Source organism: Pteropus alecto, unplaced genomic scaffold (assembly GCF_000325575.1).
Source record: "Pteropus alecto unplaced genomic scaffold, ASM32557v1 scaffold123, whole genome shotgun sequence".
NCBI lineage: Eukaryota > Metazoa > Chordata > Mammalia > Chiroptera > Pteropodidae > Pteropus > Pteropus alecto.
The window spans coordinates 7,464,341-7,483,917 of NW_006433950.1; the positions used below are offsets into that span (position 1 = coordinate 7,464,341).

At 50.6% G+C, this 19,577-nt stretch overlaps 2 protein-coding genes across 2 annotated transcripts in view; both read left to right on the forward strand.

Annotated features, from left to right (window-relative positions):
- Nucleotides 1-3,453: 3,453 nt before the first annotated feature.
- Nucleotides 3,454-9,804, forward strand: CCL22 (C-C motif chemokine ligand 22). The gene is made up of 3 exons (XM_006908785.2): nt 3,454-3,574; nt 4,715-4,838; nt 8,089-9,804. Exons 1-3 carry the CDS (start codon nt 3,502-3,504, stop codon nt 8,171-8,173), a joined length of 282 nt encoding a protein of 93 aa, XP_006908847.1. The 5' UTR covers nt 3,454-3,501; the 3' UTR covers nt 8,174-9,804.
- Nucleotides 9,805-15,901: 6,097 nt separating this feature from the next.
- Nucleotides 15,902-19,577, forward strand: part of CX3CL1 (C-X3-C motif chemokine ligand 1) — an 11,752-nt gene continuing 8,076 nt past the window's right edge. Inside the window, exon 1 of the mRNA XM_025044643.1 lies at nt 15,902-16,179. Within this exon, the coding sequence (XP_024900411.1) occupies nt 16,110-16,179 (70 nt within the window). The 5' untranslated portion in view covers nt 15,902-16,109. The remainder of the gene's footprint in view (nt 16,180-19,577) is intronic.

Below are 19,577 nucleotides of genomic sequence, written 5' to 3' on the forward strand. Positions count from 1 at the left end.
ACATCGTGCACCAGAGTGGTGCATTTGTTATAATTAGTAAATCTACACGACACATCATAATCTCTCAAGTCTATAGTTTCATTAGGGTTCACTCTTGGTGTTGTACATTCTGTGGGTTTGGACAAAAATATGATGACACGTATCCATCACGGTGGTATCATATCAACTATTTTTACTGCCCTAAAAATCCTCTGTGCTCTGCCTGTTCATTCTTCCCTCCTGCTAGACTTGGTTACATCTCCATAGTTTTGTCTTTTCCTGAATGTCACATGGTTGGAATCACACCTTACATGGCCTCTTCGGTTTGGCTTCTTTCGGTGAGTAATATGTGCTTAAGGTTCTTCCATGTCTTTCATGGCTCGATCTTTTCTTTTTAGCACCGAATAATAATAATAATAATAATAATAATAATAATAATATTCCATTGTCTGGACGCACCACAGTTTACTTTTCCATTTACTTACTGAAGTTGATGATCTCGGTTGCTTCTAAGTTTTGACAATTATGAATAAAACTGCTATCATGTAGGTTTTTGTGTAGATGTGAGTTTTCACCTCCTTTGGGTAAATACTAAACAGTCTGATCAATGGATTGTATGGTAAGAGTAGGTTTGATTTTGTAAGATAGTGCCACGCTGTATTCCAAAGGGATTGTACCGTTTTGCATTCTCACCAGCAATGGATGAGAGTTCCTGTTGCTCCTCATCCTCTCCAGTGTTTGGTGTTGTCTGTGTTCTGATTTCAGCCGTTCTAATAAAAGGTAGTTGTATCTCATTGTTTTATATGCATTTCCCTAATGACATATGACGTGGAGCATCTTTTCATAGGCTCTTATTTTTTTATTGGTAACATATACGTTACATAAAATTTACCATGTTAACCATTTTTCCGTGGCAGTTCGGTGGCATTAAATATATTAACACTGTTGCGCAGCCATCGCCACCATCCATCTCCAGAACTCTTTCATTTTCCCCAGCTGAAACTCTATGCCCATTAAATAATGACTCCCATTTGCAGCTCCTCCCCAACTCCTGGCAACTGCTATTCTACTTTCCGTATCTATAGATTGGACTACTCGAGGAACCTCATGGAAGTGGCTCAGAGAGCGCTTGTCTTGCTGTTTACTGGCTTTGGGTAATGCCTTTGACAAGGGGCCTTCGTAGATGATACTGGGCACTTCTGGGGCATATCCATCGGGAGGCTCACAGGAATCACAGCTGAGCAGGCCTTGCACAGTCCTGCCTGCTCACCTGCCCATCTCTCCCACGGGGCTGCCCGCTGCTTCTTCACCTACTCTGCCCCAGCTGCCCCACCCTCTCGGCCTGTCAGGGCCTTCTCACTTGCCCTGTCCTCCCTGGCAGACTCCTTAATATCTTCCGGATTCCAGCTTTAATGTCACCCTCTCGTGGCTTTCCTGGCTACCCACAACCACTTCCCTGTAGTCGCTGTCTGTTTTTCTCTGACTCGTTTTCTTCATGGCGCTCATCAGAACCTGACAGGACCCTGTTTGGTATTTGTTGGCCTGTTTACCGTCTTGCTCCAGGGTAAACTCCATGAGAGTAGGGACCCGTTCACTGCTGTATCCCCAGATCCTGACAGTGCAGCTGCACATGGCAGGTGCTTGTATTAGCTTCCTCTTGCTGCTGTAATAAATGACCACAAACTTAGTACCTTAAAAACAACACAAATTTACTACCTTACGGTTCAGGAGGTCAGAAGTCCTAAATCAGTCTCAGTGAGCTAAGATCGAGGTGTCGGGGGCCTGTGCTTCTTCTGGAAGCTCTAGGGAAGAATCCGTGTCCTGTCTTTTCCAGCTTCTAGAGGCTGCCTGCATTCCTGGGCTCACTGTCTCTCACCACTTGGACTTCTGCTTCTGTCACCCCATCTTCTGTCTGAGCCTGACCCACTGCTCTCCTCTTAGAATGACCCTGTGACTACATCGGGCCCATCCAGATAAGCCAGGGAACTCCCTGTTTTAACTTAACTTAAACACAAAGTCTGCAAAGTACTTTTTAAATGTAAGGTCGCATATTCACAGGTGTCAAGAATTAAGACGTGAATGTTTTTGGGGGGGCATTATTATGCTTACTAAAGGATTCCGTAACTATTCGTTGGATGAATAATAAATGAATGGATGGGTTTCTTTACAAAGGGAGTGTCGAGTCCTGAGTTGCAGGCCTGGCTCAGCCACTCCCTGGCTGTGAGACCTTGGGCGAGTCCTCTCTTCCTCTGAGCTTTGGTTTTCTCTTCATTAGATATGTTTTGAGCACCCACCATGTACCCCACCCTTGGTAGATGCTGGGAATTCCAAGATGAATAAAAAGAGACTCCCGCCTTCCCAGAGCTTGGGGTTGGCTTTTGAGGAGGGGCCTGAGAAAGGGAACCCCTGACATAGTTTGCTCATGTCCACATTGTAGGTCACCCCAGAGAATTTCAAAATCCAGAGGTGACATTTCAAATGGCTCTTGACACATGAGTAAGAGTTTGTGCGGTAGAGAAGTATAAAGGGCTTCGAAGCTGGGGACAGGCCACAGGCTGTTACGAGGAACTGTGAGGAGCACGGTCGGAGACCAGGGAGGTAGGGGAACATGTCTGGAAAGGGGATCTTGAAGGCCGTGATCAGCAGCTTGGGTTCTGCCCTCAGGTCACGGGGCCACAGCAGGGTTTCGAAGCAGGAGGGAGACATGTGCAGGTCTGAATCAGTGCTGCTCACTCCGGTCACTGCCACGTAGAGAGGGGACCGAGGGGCCAGCGTCCGCGCCTGAGATGGAGCAGGGACAGTGCTGGCGGAGACGAGAGGACAGATCCGAGAGAGGTTTAGGAAGTCGATTTCTTGGGACGTGGCGATAGGTCGAGAAGGTGCGGGGTGAGGAAGCAGCTGGGAAGGAAGAATAAGCAGGATGAGAACGCGTGCAGAAGATTTCTGCATCTGCCGAGGGGCTCATGAGCCGGCCCGAGCCGGGGTCTGCGAGAAGCCCTGGGTGGGGCTGGTGACGGGACAGAGAGACCACCCAGTGGATTCATACTTCTCCCCTCGAACAGAGCTCGGTCATGACCTCCAAGGGTATGAGATGGGCCTCAGTTCCAGGTGAGGGTTTGAGGCTGTTTAGCTCCTGTCCACATTCTCACTTGGTTTACAAACACGAAGGCAAAAAGGTCAGGCTGTGAAAGCACCTTCCTCATTTCCAGAGACATACGGTGATATGACCGCAGCCACACGTACCTGGACTCTGGGGAGTGCAGCCTCCAAGAGGCCCAGCTCGAGGGGGATTTTGCGAGACCCAGAGGGGAGGAGTGTGGGGGTCCCCTCTGATGGTTCATCACCACATAGAATTTCCTCCTATTAGGAGGAAGCGGGAGTTCTTCTTTCATAATGCGAATGTGAGATTCCGGGCTCACCGGTGACTAAAAGTGTCTGAGGCTTGTGGGTGTTATCGAACACTTAAATATCAGACCTTCTTTTCCAATGAGTGTAGGTACCTAGGCTGGAACGCAAAGCAGCATGGCTAGCCTGCAGGTCCCGCTCCTGGCTGCCCTCATCCTCCTTGCTGTGGCACCTCAAACCACTGAGGCAGGTGAGCTGGGAAGAGGGAGGGCTCCCTGCAGAAGCCAGGTATTTTCCTCACGTACTAGAAGGAACATGCTAGAAGAACTGAGAGCAGATACCCAGTCTGCTGCTGGCTCTTGAGCTGGTCTCATTGCTTCTCTGGGCCTCAGTTTGCATATCTGTGAAATGGGTCATCTTGAAGGCCTGGAGCCTAGGATCTGTCTCAGCTGGGCTGGGGTCATGGTGGGCATGGCCCAAGCTCCTCTATTTTGGGGAACTGGAACATAGGGCCCTTCCTAGTGGGAGAAGGCTGGAGCTAGGGTGAAGGGTATTCCCTTGGAAAGGGGGTCCTGCCTCCCACTACCCCGCTTTTGCTCAACGCTGGGGTCCTAACTTTTCTTCTCTGTCCCTATGTAAAGTCTCCTCCTCTGTGTTGGGTAAGGGAAGGAGCACTGGACTGGGAGTTTCTGAGCACTTTCCTTTCATTGAAGTTTCCGTAGAGTAGATATTATTATTATTCCCTTGGTCAGAGGAGGAAATTGGGCCTCCGAGATGTTAAATGACTTGCCTAAGGTGGCCCGGCAACTCAGGGCAGAACGGAACTAGAACCCAGGTCTGTGCGACTGGACTCTGCTCGAGCCCTTGTCCTGACTCTCCAGAGTCGCACTGTGTGACTGGCCAAGTCCTTCCCCTCTCTGGACCTCAGCCTCACCATTTGCTCCATGAAGCGGGTGAAAGCGGATGTGAGTTGAAGCAGACTCCTGGGGATCTCATCAAGATGCCCATCCGTTCCAGCAGTGCCAGGGCCAGGCACTGAGCATTTGTGACAAGCTCCTAGGTGATGCCGATGATGCTGGTCCATGGATCTCACCTTGAAGAACAAGGTTCTAAGGCTCCTTCCCATCCAGAGTCTCTGGGTCCCAACTAGAGTTTCAGGGCATCGTGGGTGCTCGGTCCATTCTGAATCCCTCTCCTCTGAGCTGAGTGACTTGAAGTGTAGACATTGGGTCCTCAGCGGCTTCTCAAGAGCCCTGAGAGTGGGGACTTTGAGGACTCCAAATCGTCTGGATACCAACCTTCCATGTGAAGACAGAAAAGCGGGGTCAGAGGTTGGGGCCGAGGGAGACTCTGCCTAGCCTGTGACTCCTCCGAGCACCCTCTCCCCCAGGCCCCTACGGAGCCAACGTGGAGGACAGCGTCTGCTGCCGGGATTACATCCGTTACCCGCTGCCCTGGCGTGTGGTGAAATATTACTACTGGACTTCGAACTCTTGCCGGAGGCCTGGCATAGTGTAAGTCGGGCACCGGGAGAGTCCGATGGGTGTGGCCCAGAAGGGCCCAGGTGCAGATGGGTCGGGGAACCCAGGGGTGGAAGGAATGCAGCTGGGCTTCCGGATCCCAGTGGGAGCACTTGGCTGGAATAGGCTTGGATGTACTGAGAAAAAAGTCATGTGAACATTCAAGAGATATTACCAGGTGTCTACCATGGGCCAAGTCGCGTGCCAGGTTCTGAAGATGCAGAGCTGAAGGAACAGGGTGCCTCCCACACAGGTGGTGGTGTAGGCAGGACCGAGCCACAGAGACGGGGTACAGGGTATAGGCAGTATGCCCAGTGCCACTAAGTCAGCGAGGATGCTCCCACTGGAGATGTCTTGGCCTCCCCGAGGCAGCTGTTCCAGACAGAGACATTCTTCGAATATTAAGAGCCAGCACTTACGGAAGTTTGCTCTGGGCCAGGCACCGTTCTGAGTGTTGCCGTGTGGACTCATTAACGCTCCTAACAATCCTACGAGGAGGTACAATCGTTTCCATTTTGTAGATAGAAAAACTGTCTCAGGGAGGGGAGGTGACTTGCTCGAGGTGGCAGGCTGGAACCAGGACTCCTGGGTCCTTGCTCAGGGCTCTCTCCTTTGCTTCCTTTTCCCTGACCCGGAGTCTGTGCCTATGCCTGGCCCTGGCTGGGTGACTGGGCCTGTTCTTTTTGGGGCAACCCCTCGGACGGCTGCTCTGGCTCCTCAGAGACTGCTGCCAAACTACACACTGGGGGTGAGTGGGTTGGGCTTGGGACCTCATGACCCCCTTTGGGGCTCCTCATCTTGTTCGCATGTTCCACCTCCTCCCTCTTCCTCACCCCTTAGAGGGGTCTGCAGGTGAATAACAAAGCAGTCTGAAGCGGAAGCCCTCACAGGTTCTTGTCACTTCGACCTTGAGCCTCAGTTTCCCCATCGGTATAACGGGAGTGATCACCTTCATTTATTTATTTTTAACTTATTTTTAAAGTAAATTTATGGGGGCGACATTGGTTAATAAAATTATATAGGTTTTAAGTATACCATTCTATAATCCGTCTTCTGTATATTACATTGTGTGTTGACCACCCAAAGTCAAATCTCCTTCTGTCACTCGACATTTGACCCCATTTACCCTTATCTACCTTCCCTCCCTCCCCGCTTTCCCTCTGGTCACTATTAAACCGTCGTCTGTGTCTATGAGTTTTTGTTTGTTTGTCTTGTTCATTTGTTGCTTTCAGTTTGATATCTCACATATGCGTGAAATCGTATGGTTCTCAACTTCTTCTGTCTGACTTCATTCCCTTAGCATGATTATCTCAAGACCCATCCACAAACAGCAGTGTTGCATCTTTTGTGATGGTCGAGTAATATTCCATTGCATACACGTACCACGTCTTCTTTACCCAAACATCTGTCAAAGGGCACTAGTCGTTTCCATGTCTTGGCCACTGTGAATGCTGCAGCGAGCTTTGGGGCGCATATATCTTTACAGATAAGTGTTTTCAAGTGTTTGGAGTAGATACCCAGAGGAGGGATCACTGGGTCGAATGATAATTCTATTCTTAATTTTCTGAGAACTCTCCTTACTGTTTTCCATAGTGGCTGTACCGATTTACATTCCCACCAGCAGTGTGTGAGGGTTTTTTCCCCACGCCCGCAACCTCTCCAATACTTGTTGTTACTTGTCTTGTTAATAATAGCCATTTTTACAGATGGGAGGTGTCATTTCATTGTGGTTTTGATTCACATTTCCCTAATAGCTAGTGATTTATTTTTCTGTAGCAAACATGAAGAGAGTGCTTGCTAGTACTAGGCACTGTTATAAACACTTCATAGTTCCAATTTTAGTATATGTGCTGCCAAAGTGACACTTGATAAATATTAACTCATTTGATCCTCGAAACAACCCTAAGTAGTTGGTGCTGTTACAGTCCACTTCTTACAGGTGGAGAAATTACACAGAGAGGTTATGGGGCCTCTGGAGCATCACTGGGCACAGCAAGTGGAAGGTGTCATGCTCAATGCCTGGCATATAATAGGTGCTTAATAAAAGACAGCACAGTATGATTATTGGATTTTGAGCCAGAAGGGACTCTAGAAAGAATACGGCTTGACAAATGGGGAGACTGAGGCTCGGAGAGGGGCCGGGTCTTGCCCAGCGTCACACAGGGTCAGGGCAGGCTGCCCACGTGGCCAACACCAACACTGCCGCGTTTTTTGTTCCTTCTGTCATTGGCCGTCTGTGGGGTGGGGGCAGGTCTGGGAAGTAAGGGGAACCAGGAGCTCCGAGGCCCCAAAGACAGGCTCTTGAGAGGCAGGAAAGGAGTCTGGGACTATGGGATGTCCTGCCAACAATGGCTGGGACAGAGGGCCCCAAGGACCTGGCCCGGTGTTCACAGCAGCTTGGACAAGGGTGGGAGCCTTAGCCCACAACTGCTGTGTGACCTTGGGCCAGTGCTCATCTCTCTGTGCTTCAGACCTCTCAGAGAGGCCTGGATGGGGACACTCTCCAAAGACACTGGCCCCTAATAGCCCAGTTCACACTGAGCATGGAGAGTCAGATCTGACCAGCTCTGGCATTCAGGCAAGTTTCTTTACCTCTTCGGGCCTCACTTTCCTCAGCTATAAAATGGATAGAATAATAGGACTTCACAGAGTCAGTATAAGGACTTACTAAGAAAATCAATGTTAAGAGGTCTGGCCAGCTCCTTGCACGATTATATAGCACCTAATATCTCCTGTGTACTGTTCTGAGCACTTCAGTTTATATTAACTTATCAAACCTCATCAAAATCCTGTGAAGTTGGACCACGATCATCATCCCCATTTTACAGAACTGGGGCTCAGAGAAGTTAAGATCTTGCTAACAAATGGCATAGCTAGGATTTTAACCCAGATAAGCTGGCTCCAAAGTTCATAGTCTTGGCCACTACCCCATACTGTCTCTCCCAAGGCAGTGTCAGCAATAAATATGGAACTCTGGGGCATTCTATTCATTGGTTTGACCTGGCACTCGAGGCCTGGGCTGAGGGGCTGAGGGCCGGAAGCCCTGCTATTCATCTCCCCCTTTCTCCCTTAAGAAATGTGTTTGCATAGAGCAGGTGGCTCATAAATGCTAAGCCATTCTACATAGCAGGCATCTCTGCATACAGTAGGTGCCTCATAAATGCCAAGCTTTCTGGGTGAGATGTGACGTTCTGGCTGCATGTTAATGCTTCCTCCCTGTCTGCCCGATGTCTTCTCCTTCCAGCTTGCTAACCGGTAGAGGCCGGAAGATCTGCGCTGACCCCCAAATCCCCTGGGTGAAGAAGATTCTCCAGAAGCTGGACAAGTGAGGAAGCATCCTGCCCTGATGCCTGCAGCCTTGGCTCCTCCAGGAAGGCTCACAAAGACTTACCCCTCTGCCATACAGCTGCTCCCCAACACAAGCCCGCAATCCCTGCTCTGCATCCCTGTCACCCTCCACACAGTCACTCTCATCTTCCCTCTTGCCCCTCCAACCCATCCTCTGCCCCATTGTACCCAGAGGGCCCACAATCCTGGTCAGTCACTCCCTTGCTCAAAACCCTTCTATGATTCTCCATTGGCCTAGGCTGAGGTCTGAGCTCCTGAGCCTGGAACCCCTGCCCCCCAGATCCGGGGCCCAATCCCTGTCTCCAGCCCTGGCTCATTTTCCTTCTTGCATGTTGGACTCCAGCTCACTGTTCTCCTAAACCATGCCATATATTTCCATTGCTGGGTCTTTACCTGGGCTGCTCCTGATACCTAGAATGTCTCCCCATCACCTGCGTATGCTCAATGCCACCAGCCCTCCAAGGCATTGCTCAGTGTAAGCAGTCAGGAATTGAGTTTCGTTTTTTTAGACTTCCCCTAGCCTTCTGTCCCCTATTAATAGCTCTGATCACAGTCTGCTCAGAATTCTCGAGACTTGAGGGCTTGTCCTCCAGCCTCTCTGGCAGGACCAAGGTCTGTACCTGAGTTACTTTTGTCTTCTGGCCTCCAATACAGAGCACAGAGCCTGGCTCGGAATCAAGGCTCGGCAAGTAGCTGCAGACAGAATCTATAAAAGGAGTGTTCCTCTCCCACCTCCTAAAGGCCCCCACACATCAATACAGACACTCAGGTCATCTAGAGAGAAGCCAGCTGCGTCAATTTTGCCTCAAATTGTGAGCCTCAAATTTGCCCAGATTCACCTTTCTTCCCCTTTTTACCTATATATCGAGTCTCTTTACCCTTCTTGCTTCCCTTTGGTTTTACTATTCATCTCACTTCCAACCCCTGACATCTCCAGAGTCCCCCACTTTCCCTTCCCTCTTCTCCAAATAGCTGATGACCAAATTCATGCTATGGTGTGAATGACTACCCTTCGCTTGGTAGTAGAACCTCTAATTACATTTGTATACGAAAAGAGGGCAAATGCTTGAGAGGCCATGTGGATGAATGGAAGAATTTTAGAAACTGTGTAGGAGTGGGACAAGACGGTGCTGCTCTGGCCCTGGGAGTGTGTGAGGGATACTGTTAGGTGAAAGAGCCTTGGGTGGACGTTGTTCTTGGGTGGCTGAAGCCAAGCTAGGAATTGGGATTTGAGACTTATCCTCCCCTCTTTGGTGACAATAGTTTCCCCGGGTAAAGGAAATAAGCTCGTTCCTTTCTGAGGGAGCCTGGTGCGGCTCAGTGGAGTGCTGATTGCTGTGTGACGCTGAGGAGACCATCCAACCTCTCTGAGCCTCACCTGAGACTGAGAGAAACCACTTTATGGGGTTGCTGCGGGGCTCAGGTCCAAGGCATGGGGGATGACTTTGCTGGACATAAACTCAGTGTCTTCCAGGGTCATCCACCCTCCAGGGACACCGGAAGTGTTCACCTGCCTGCTGCCTACACACAGAGCCCTCAAATGTCCCGGGATCCCCTCCCTCTCCTGTCTTGCCTTTGCTTCTCAGGCCTTCTAGAAAATAAATTTTATGCAACGGTGTTTGCTTTGTTCCTTACCATTTGTTGTCCCTGTGGGGTAAGGCAGGGGACACCACATCCCCTCTCTCCCAGTGAGGAAGCCCCTGACATGGACATGTGAGCCACTTTGCTCAAGGTCGCCCTGTGAAGAGGTGGGGAGCCAGGACTAGACATGAGGACCTGGGGAGTAGCTCCCATCTAGGTGCCAACAGGGAAGCCCAAACATTTGTCCACCAGGCCTGGCCCACTCTAGGACCATCAGTCAGGAGGAGCTGATGAGAAATCATCTATTCAGTTCCCATGTCTAGAGCTTTAAGCAGATATTCAGTCAGTCAGTCAGTTATCAGTCATTCAATAACTCAACCTCAACCTTCCCTATTCAAGCGTAGATACAAAGGAAGAGGAGAGTATATTAGCCAGGAAGGCTACTTTCTGCAACAAACTCCAAAATCTCGGCGGCTCAATTCCATGGAAGTTTTTTTCTTCTCACATGAAATCTGATCGGGCATTCCCGGTCTGTGGAATACCTTCCACACAGTCATTCGGACACCTGGGCCCATTCCTTCTCCTTTAGGGACTGGGCTCCTCTCCATCGTCCAGCAGATGGGGAAGGAGAACAAAGGTTTGTGGGAGGGCTTTTTGAGCCAGACCCAGAAGCGGGCTTATCACTTCTGCCCACATGCCATTGGCAGAACTCAGTCCCATGGCCACCCTGATTGCAAAGGATGCTGGAAAGTTCAGCTAAGTTGTGTGTCCAGGAGGAAAAGGGAGTCAGGTTTGGGAGGACTGAATTCATCTGGTGCTGAGCTCCCCTGGGCCCTCAGATGGGCCCATTTTCCTGGAGTTCCGGGACACAGCTCCTTCTGCAAAACAATAACAGAAAAGGACTCTTCGTCCTTCAGGGTTTCTTCATGATTTACTCAGTGTAAGTACCATTCCTGGACATCGTGGCACAAATGGCCTTTGCTCCCCTGCAGATCTGGCTCTCACAGCGAGATTTCCAGGGTGGTAGCTCCAGACACCCAGACCACTTATCTAGGGGCCAGGGAGAAGCATCAGGAAGGGCCCATGTCATGGATTCAGACATGATGTAGGGACTCTCACTGGCTGGGTGTCTGGAGAAAGTTGCTTTGTCCCTCTGATTCTAGTTCCTACCTCTGTGAACAGGGGGCGTGAAAGCAGACGTCAGGGCACGTGGTTGTGAGAATCCAATGGGATGAGAAGGTTCAGACGGCCCAATAACAAAATGGACAAGGACTTGAACAGATTTTTCTTCGAAGAAGATATTCGAATGGTCGAGAAACACCTGAAAAGATGCTCAACATCGCAAATCATTAGGGAGCTGCAAATGAAATCACGATACTATACAAAAATAAAATAAAGACAAAATCAAGGTTGGGGAGGGTGTGGAGAAATTGGAACCCTTGTCATTTGGTGGTGGGGACATAAAATGGTGCGGTCACCACTGTGTGGAAAACAGCATGGTGGGTCCTGAAAAAATTAAACAGAATTGACATATGGTCCAGTAATCTCACTTCTGGGTATAGACACAAAAGAATTGAAAGCAGGGACTCAAACAGATATTCGTATATCTGTCTTCATTGCAAGATTCTCTATAATAGCCAAAAGGAGGAAACAACCCAAGTGTCCATCAATGGATGAATAAATAAGCAAAATGTGGTCCCTCCACACAATGGAACAGTGTCAGCCGTAAAAAGGAAGGAGATTCTGACACCTGCTACGACACGGATGGACCCTGAAGACATTACGATGAGTGAAATGAGCCAGTCACAAAGGACAAATACCGTATGACTCCTAGAGCCGTCAAACTCGTAGAGACAGAAAGTAGAAAGGTGATTTCCAGGGGTGGGGAGAGGAAGGAATGGGAGTTATAAAATGGGTCCAGAGTTTGTTTTGCAAAAATGAAAAAGTTCTGGACAACAATGGTAGATTTTATGTGATGTGTATAATACAAAGAGGGTTGAGGGTGAGTAAGTGCACAGAGGAAATGCCAAGTGCACGTGGATAGATAGCCCCCCTTATTGGCCAGAAATGTAAACCGAGCAGAGTTGAGTGGGGCAGGGAAAAGCTAGCAAGGCTGTCTCCCAGGGTCCCTGGAGATGGCCACCTCATCGGCCATCTCTTCCCTCTTGTCTTCCTGGGACCCCACCGGAGTGCCCCGGGCTCCCCGTCCTGCTCCCCACAGCTGTTTCTGTTCTGCTTTCAGAGCCAGGGGAAATCCCTCATATTCCACAAGAACAGCGTGGGCTGCCTGCCCTTGAGGGTACCCAGGAAGGTGTGAGCAGGGGTACTCCCACCCTCCCACATCACTGACTCCCGAGGAAACCCTCTTTCCTACTGCCCAGTGCCGCTGCACTTTCTGATCGCGTCTCTACTCCTCGGCTCAGAATCTCCCCAGTCCGCCTTTGGCCCTGAACAGCATCCTCATCCCTCACTCCAGCTTCACAGTGTCCACCTGCAGGCTCTCTGCCCACCTTTTCCTCAGAGCCAATGGCATCAGACCATTCTCCATCCCCTGCCTAAACCCAGTACTTTCCACTTGGGTTAGGTTTTCCCCACTGCCTGGAACAGTCTGTCAAAATCCCACCCCGTCTGCATATTGCGGATTACTGGTGAATCACAAGGGATCAACACATCTCCAGCAAAGCAAAGAAAAAAGTGGTCCATTAATCCTTCAAGAACAGTGAACAACTGTGACAATATGGTTGGACCTAGAGGGTATTATGCTAAGTGAAGTAAATCAGACAGAGCAAGACAAATACCACATGATCTCACTTATATGTGGAATCTAAAGAATAAAACAAACAAACAAACAAAACAGAAACAGATTCAGATACAGAGAAAAACTGATGGTTGCCAGATGGGAGGAGGTTTGGGGTCTGCATGAAAAAGGTGAAGGGAAGTACACATTTGTCGTTACAAAATAGTCACAGAGACGTAAAGTACAACATAGGGAATATAGTCAATAATATTGTAATAACTATGTATCATGCCAGGTGGGTATTAACCTAAAGTGGGGGAGGGGGAATCACTTTGTAAATTACATGAATGTCTAACCACTATGCTGTACACCTGAAACTAATACCACATACTATTGAATGTCAATTCTAATTGAAAATTTAAAAAAAACCAAAACAACCTGTCTGTTGTGGTGTGAAGTACACAGTATTACTCATAATGGATTCTTGCCAAATATACATGTCCGGGACAAAATTGAGCCTGGAAGTCTAACTTCCAGTTTACAGGAAATGCTTAGAATGTGGGGAAAAATTAGGTAACATCACAGGGATGTAATTAGATAAATCAAGAATGAGAACAGTGTGCGAGACGATGGTCTTGACGTTTCAAAAAGCCAATGTCTTGAAAAACATACAGGGTGGGGGCCATCTGTCGAAGACTAAAAAGAAATAACCATCCACAATACAGGAAACTAGATTGGATCCTGGTTCAAAAAATAAAAGAAAGCAAGAAGTGGAGGGAGGGAGGAGAGAAACAAAGAAAGAAAGAAGAAGGAAAAGAAACCATGAAAATACATTTTGGGGACAATTAGAGAAATTTGAATGTTAAGTGACTATTTACATGACATGTAGAAATTATTGTTAATTTCGTTAGGTGGCATAATGGTATTATATTTATGTAAGATAACGTCTTTACTCTGTGAGATGCATGCCAGTATATTTTGGGGCAAAGTAGTAGGCATCCATAATTTACTTTGAAATGGCTTGGCAAAAAAAAAAAAAAGATAAAACAAATATGGAAAAATGCTAATCGTTGAATTTAGGTTGTAGAGATATGAAAGTTCTTTGTACCATTCTTTCTTCTTTATTGTTTAAAAATGTTCAACATGACCATATAAAGCAAACAAAGCAAAACTGCCCATCTTCTGACTGAAACATCCTCCCTCTCATTCCTGCCTTCCTTGGTTCCCAGACAAGAACGGAGGCCTCTCTCCCTCCCCGAGGCCTACAGCCTTAGAGTTTCTGGTAGGACTTGCATTTTCTCTCTCCTCCTGAGCTGGGGCTCCTTGGGGCAAGGACTTTGGCTTATGTGTCCCCCATCTCACCACGGTTCCAGGCACATACCAGAGCTCTGTAACAAACACGAGTGGCTTCTGCGTGCCAGGCACTGTAAAAGTCCTTAGTTTTGTTAACTCCCCCAGTGACTGATTTGGTGTGGTGGCTAATAGCATCCCATTTTACAGATGGGGAAGCTGAGGCTCAGAGAGGTTCAGTCACTTGCCCAAGGCGATGCCCCTCATAAGTGCTAGAGTCACAATTGGCTCCAGGTCTGGCTGACCCGAAGGGCTTGTGACTATGTCTGAATCGAAGCCAAACTCAGTCCTTAGTGCTCTGACGAAGTAGTTGGGGGTGACCATTCCAATTTTATGGGAGGAAAAACTGGGCCAAAAGAGGGCAGGGGATGTCCCCAGGGCTGAACACAGAGGGGGAGTGCTGTTCTCTGTTTTGGCTCCTGTTCCGCGCCAGGCTCTGAACTGGCACCTTCTGGGGCGTAAACTCACTTAATCCTTGCAGTGGAGGGTGGTGGGAGGCGGGGTAGGCTGATGGTCGTGAGCTCAGACCCCAGAGCCAGCCGACTGGGGCAAATCCAGGCTCTCGGACTTCCAGGCTGGTAATCCCCCAAAATTCCTTAACTTCTGCGTGCCTCAGTTTCCCCATCCAAAAAATGGACCGTGACAGTGGTATTTGGCTTACGCCCGGGGTGTGTTGGCATGATGAAGTGATTTAATCATGCACAGTACAAACAGTGGACATTGGCCCATGCTGGGGACGCACTTCCCCATCAAGCAGAGTCCAGCCTCCAAGCTCCACACCCTAGGCAGCCCTATTGTGCTTGGGTGAAGAGGTCCCCTGGCCTTGGGAGCTGTGACCCCTCTGTCCAGCCCAGCCTACACCAGCTGACCCCAGAGCCTGGGACAGTGGCTCCTAGACAAACTGGTGTCCCTCTGGTTAGCAGCCCAAAGATGGCCCTGTGGAGTGTGTTCAGGGTTAACCCCCAGCCCCAGGCTGGCCCGCTTCTGCCACCAAAGTGGCTGCACTGCACCCAACACCTGCAGGCACGTACACAAGTTTGGTGGGAGCTGCTGGCTAGTCACTCCTGGTCCTGTGGTCACCACCTCTAAGGGAGAGAGAACCTGGAAAGGCGGCGTTGTTTCGAAGCGCCCTCTTGGATGGATTAACCCAACTCCTTCATTGCCCAGCTGGAGAACGGAGGCCCCGAGAGAGGCAGGACTCCTCCAGGACACACTGCGGAGTCGAGGAGGCTCTGAGTCACCTGGGGGACGTGGCAGCTGTGTTTTCCACAGGGGGCCAGGGGCGTTGACGGGATTTGGTGCAAAGGAGGCACGGAGAGGTGGGGGGCTGGGGGCTGGGGGCAGGGAGGCAGGGCTCTTTTCTGTGTCTTGAGCTGCTCCTGCTCATGCCTAGTCATCTCGTCTGTGGCAGTTCCCCACCCCTGCGGTGTTTCTGCCCCCTGCCACCCCAGGCCTCAGTTTCCCCATCTGTCCCTATGAAGTTGAGCTGGATTGTTCTTTCAGCCAGCATTTACTGTACTGAACCCGTTTGCCCGGCTCCAGGTTGAACTCGGGAGATGCACTGATGAACGAGGTCCCCGAGGAGCTAGAGCTTTAAGGGGTAAAGGTTGGAAGTCCTTCATGGTGTGGGAGGGATATCCCTAGACCAGATGGGAGCTTGTCACACCCAGACTGGCAGGGCCCTGAGTCCCCTCGGTTTGCTCACAGCCAGCGCTCTCTATTCCTTGGCCCCTCTGTCCTTTGTTTATTGTCCACTGAGGAGCTAGGGCCCCAGGCCAGACCCAAGGTCATATTCCAGCTCCCAGTAAGGAGGTGACAAGGCACACAGGAAGAGAGAAGGCCCTTTGAACCCTAGCAGCCCTGGTCCAGCCCCGCTGGCAGGTCCAGGTTTGAGAAGCGTGGTGAGCAGCCAGCCCAGTACCCCATGCGCCCCGCCAGCCAGCCGAGCCTGGCTCCACGTTCCTTGGCAACATCCTGAGGAATTCAGTAGCTGCCGCTGCGCACTGGCTCCTTTCCTTTCCCCCGCCCACCGCCTGCCTGCAGGGGGGCCGGGAGCGGCAGAGGCAGTGGCAGCAGCTTATTATAAAAACCCAGAGCTCAGGCAGAGGCAGTGGCGAGGGGACAGCACTGAGCTCTCACGCTGGCCCCGGCCGCCTGCCCTGGCCTTACCTGGATCCCCGCCTGGTCCCCACCTGGTCCCCGCCTGGACCCCGTCTGGTCCCCGCCTGGACCCCCGCTCACCCTCAGCCATGGCTCTTCCACCTTTCTCCTGGCTGCTCCGCTTGGCTGCCGTCTGCCATCTGACCATGCTGCTGGCTGGTGAGTGGGGTGGACATGGGCATGAGCAGGGTAGGGAAGCCCCCGGCCTCACTTTTACCCCTCAGGCCTGACATCAGGGCCCCTGCCTGGGAAAGGCTGAGGTCCACGGCAGCCCCCGCCTGAGGGCTGTGCCGGGGAGGGATGCGGGGCTGCCCCTCCTGCAGAAAAGATTTCCCATCTTGGAGATCGCTCCTGCCTGGCCCAGTGAGCAAGGTAGCTGCTGCATAGGGGTGTCGGGTGTGGGGGTGTCAGGAGGCCCAGGGCTGGGAACAGCCAGACGAGGCTCCTGGGGCAGAGAGTGGGCTGGTCCTCCTCCCAGGGTTAATATGTAACCCAAAGCCTCAGCCTGGCCCCAGGCTAGGCCACAGTTGGGACTTTCTCCTGACCTGATTCCAAGACCACCCAGGAGTAGGGGGCCCGGGACCAGTAGAGGTCAAGGTCATTGGCAGTGGCTCATCACTGTTGCTGTGGTCTATAGACCCAATCCCTCTGCCTGTGTCTCCCCCACGAAACTGTCTTTCTCCTCCAAGCATAGTTTAGAAAATGTTTGCAAGTCCTGTCACTTGCTTTCTGGAGCCTGAGACCTAATGGAGTATCCAGCCCACCTGCCATGAGCGTGATGGAGGCCCAAAGCTGCTTAGAAATGGGCCTGAGTATGCACAGCCAGCAAGCGGGGCAGGAGAGGGAGGGGCTGGATGCAGGAGGGAGCACAAACGCATGCTCACCATCTCTGTGGGCCCCAGAGCGTCTGAGAACCATCTGAGTCGGTCTCAACCTCAGGGAGTACCCAGGCCATCATGCAGATCGAGGCTCAGAGAGGGTGGCAGCCTGCCTGAGGGCACACAGCGAGTCTGAGAGAATGAGAACCAGCCTCTAGTTTCCTGAACACCTCCATGGAGCACACTGTCTCCCGAATCTCTCTGTGTGGGGAAGGCCCACCAGTGGGACAGGGAACAGGGGGGTAGGGGTGGCAGAGGTGGCAGAGGCTTCCTGCTTCCTGGGCTTGAGCCCTGAGGCCTGAGGTGTTTGGGGATAGTGAGCACCGGAAAAGGGGAGTCCGATGGAGGTAGCTTTGCCATGGCCATGGCCATGGCCATGGCCCTGAGTGGGTCTTGCCTTCTTTGGTCCCAGCTACTGCACCTTTCAATGGAGCTCTCGCCTCCTGTGTCGTGAGTGAGGCTCCCATGCCCGAGAGGACATTTTGGAAGTGGGAGGAGGAAGATTATTTATACTAAGGTGGGGTGGGGGGGTGGGGCCACCTATGCAAGGATAGAAAGGGGACTCTGAATGCTCTATCTAGCAGCCTGAGGCTTTAGGACCCTCAGGTTCCTGCCTTAATCTCTGTCACTGACCACTGGGAGATACATTATTTCAATCTTCTCGAGCCTCAGTTTTTCCTCTTATAAAAGCGGGCATTTGTCCAGGCCCACCTTGGAGGTCCTCACCCACTCTGGCATTTGTGGCTCTGAGAGACTCCCCTGAGAGCTCCTGCAGGATTAGAGGGTGGTCCACGAGGCCAAGAGGCCCAGATTGGGGAGGGGTGGCTTTGTGGATGCTGCCCTGGCTGGTGCAAACCAGCTGCGTCAGTTCCCAAATGTGGGTATGCGGGGATGTGTCAGGCAGGAGGCTCCTCTGCTTTATATAACAAACCTGCAGATACAAGTCAGAACAGAGAATTCTCCCCAAGCACTGACGCATTCACTCCCACTCAAGCCCCAGCAAGAAAGAGAAAAAAAAAATCTGTGTGAAGCTGCTGAAGTCACCCCCAACTCCCGCCCCCCTGATTAGTGGTAGGGTGGATGGGGAAGGCAAAGGAGGATAAATTTAGGGTGTCAGATCTAAGCCCCTACCGAATTTAAATAAAAATCCCTCTATATCTCCATCGCTTAAGATTTTCTATGTCGAAAAGTACTTGTGTGCATCTTGTTGATTCATTCAACAAATATTTATTGGGCACTTACTATGTGCCAGGCACTGTTCTTGGTGCTGGGGCCATATCAGTGACTACAACTGCGAAAGATCCCAGCCTTCGGGGTGATGAACTTGGACTGAAGAAGACAGTACACAAAATCAGTAAACGATTTGATCTGTTAGAAGGGAAAAAAAATGCTGTGATTTAAAAAAATAGGGGGTAGGGGTGGTGGGGGAGGTGTTAAATTTGGGGCAAAGGGTTAGAGCTGCCTCCTTGCGGGTCACTGGGGCAGGCAGGGGAGGAGGCCACGTGGATCTCCAGGGCAGTGGTCCTCAGTGGGAGATTTGTCCCTCAGGGGACATCTGGCAATTTCTGGAGACATTTTTGGTGGTTGCAAATGTCCCACCGTTTTTGTTGGGGGCGGGGCAGGGCTCAGGCATCTAGTGGGTAGAAGCCAGGGCTGCTGCCAAACATCCCACACAGGACGGCCCCCACCACAGAGAACTATCTGGTCCAGAATGTCCGTGGTGTTTGCGGTTGAGGAAGCCCTGCTCGAAGGCTCCAGATATTTAAAAATCTTTATTTTCACAACCACCCTGTGAAACAGGTATTACCAGGTCCATTTTATAGGCAAGGCAATCAAGGCTCAGAAAGCCTAAGTGAATCACCCAGGACACACAAGCCCTTTCTCTATCACCTTCCCCAAAGACCCAGAACATTCCTATGTCTTCCTGTCCGTAAAGCCTCTTAGTAGTCCTTGAGGTCCAGCCTAAAGGGGACCCCATCCAAAAGCCTCCCCTGATCACTGGGCAGTTGGGAGTGGTCTCTCTCATGTAAACCCCAACGTGTTTGGGGTATGTTCTGGAAAAAGGTGTTTCTACCTGGTGTTTAAGGCAGCCTAGAAAAGTGGTGTCTAGGGGCTGGAAGGAAAACGAGATCTGCCACTTAGCAACTGTGCGACCTTGAGCAAGTCATTTAACTTCTCTGATTCTCAGCTTCTGCATCTGTAAAACAGGAATAACAATACTCCCTTTGCAAGGGTGTTGGAAATTAACAAGAGCAGATGTGCATATGCTAAGCACAGGCTCCAGCACATAGTGGGTGCTCAACTAAGAAAAGCTCTGATACTTTGTGGGTGTATCTTAGCTGCCCATCAAGCGAGGAGACTTCCAAGGGCAGAGACGGGCCTCGTTCATCCCACTATGCCTCACAGGACCTGGCAAGAGGGAGCCTCAGTATTTGTCAGTTAACTGAGTAAACACAGTAATCTGATAGCGTCTATTTGGATTGAAGTGTTCTTTATAAGCTCAGCACCGGCACTTGCAGGAGAGGCAGTTCAGGGTGAAGGCCAAGAGGGCCTGAGTCTTTATAGATACTCAAAAGTAATTCAAACAAGTGTTGGCTGAATCAGGACCTGGATGGGAGACAGATGGATGGATGGATGGTTGGATGGATGGATGGATGGATGGATGGATGAATGGATGGA

Bases quoted from the DNA above. Each gene is read 5' to 3' on its own strand.
- CCL22 (XM_006908785.2), top strand. From the start codon at position 3,502: ATGGCTAGCCTGCAGGTCCCGCTCCTGGCTGCCCTCATCCTCCTTGCT. The intron at 3,575-4,714 runs GTGAGCTGGGAA...CCTCTCCCCCAG, and splicing joins ACCTCAAACCACTGAGGCAG to GCCCCTACGGAGCCAACGTG. The intron at 4,839-8,088 runs GTAAGTCGGGCA...TTCTCCTTCCAG, and splicing joins TGCCGGAGGCCTGGCATAGT to CTTGCTAACCGGTAGAGGCC.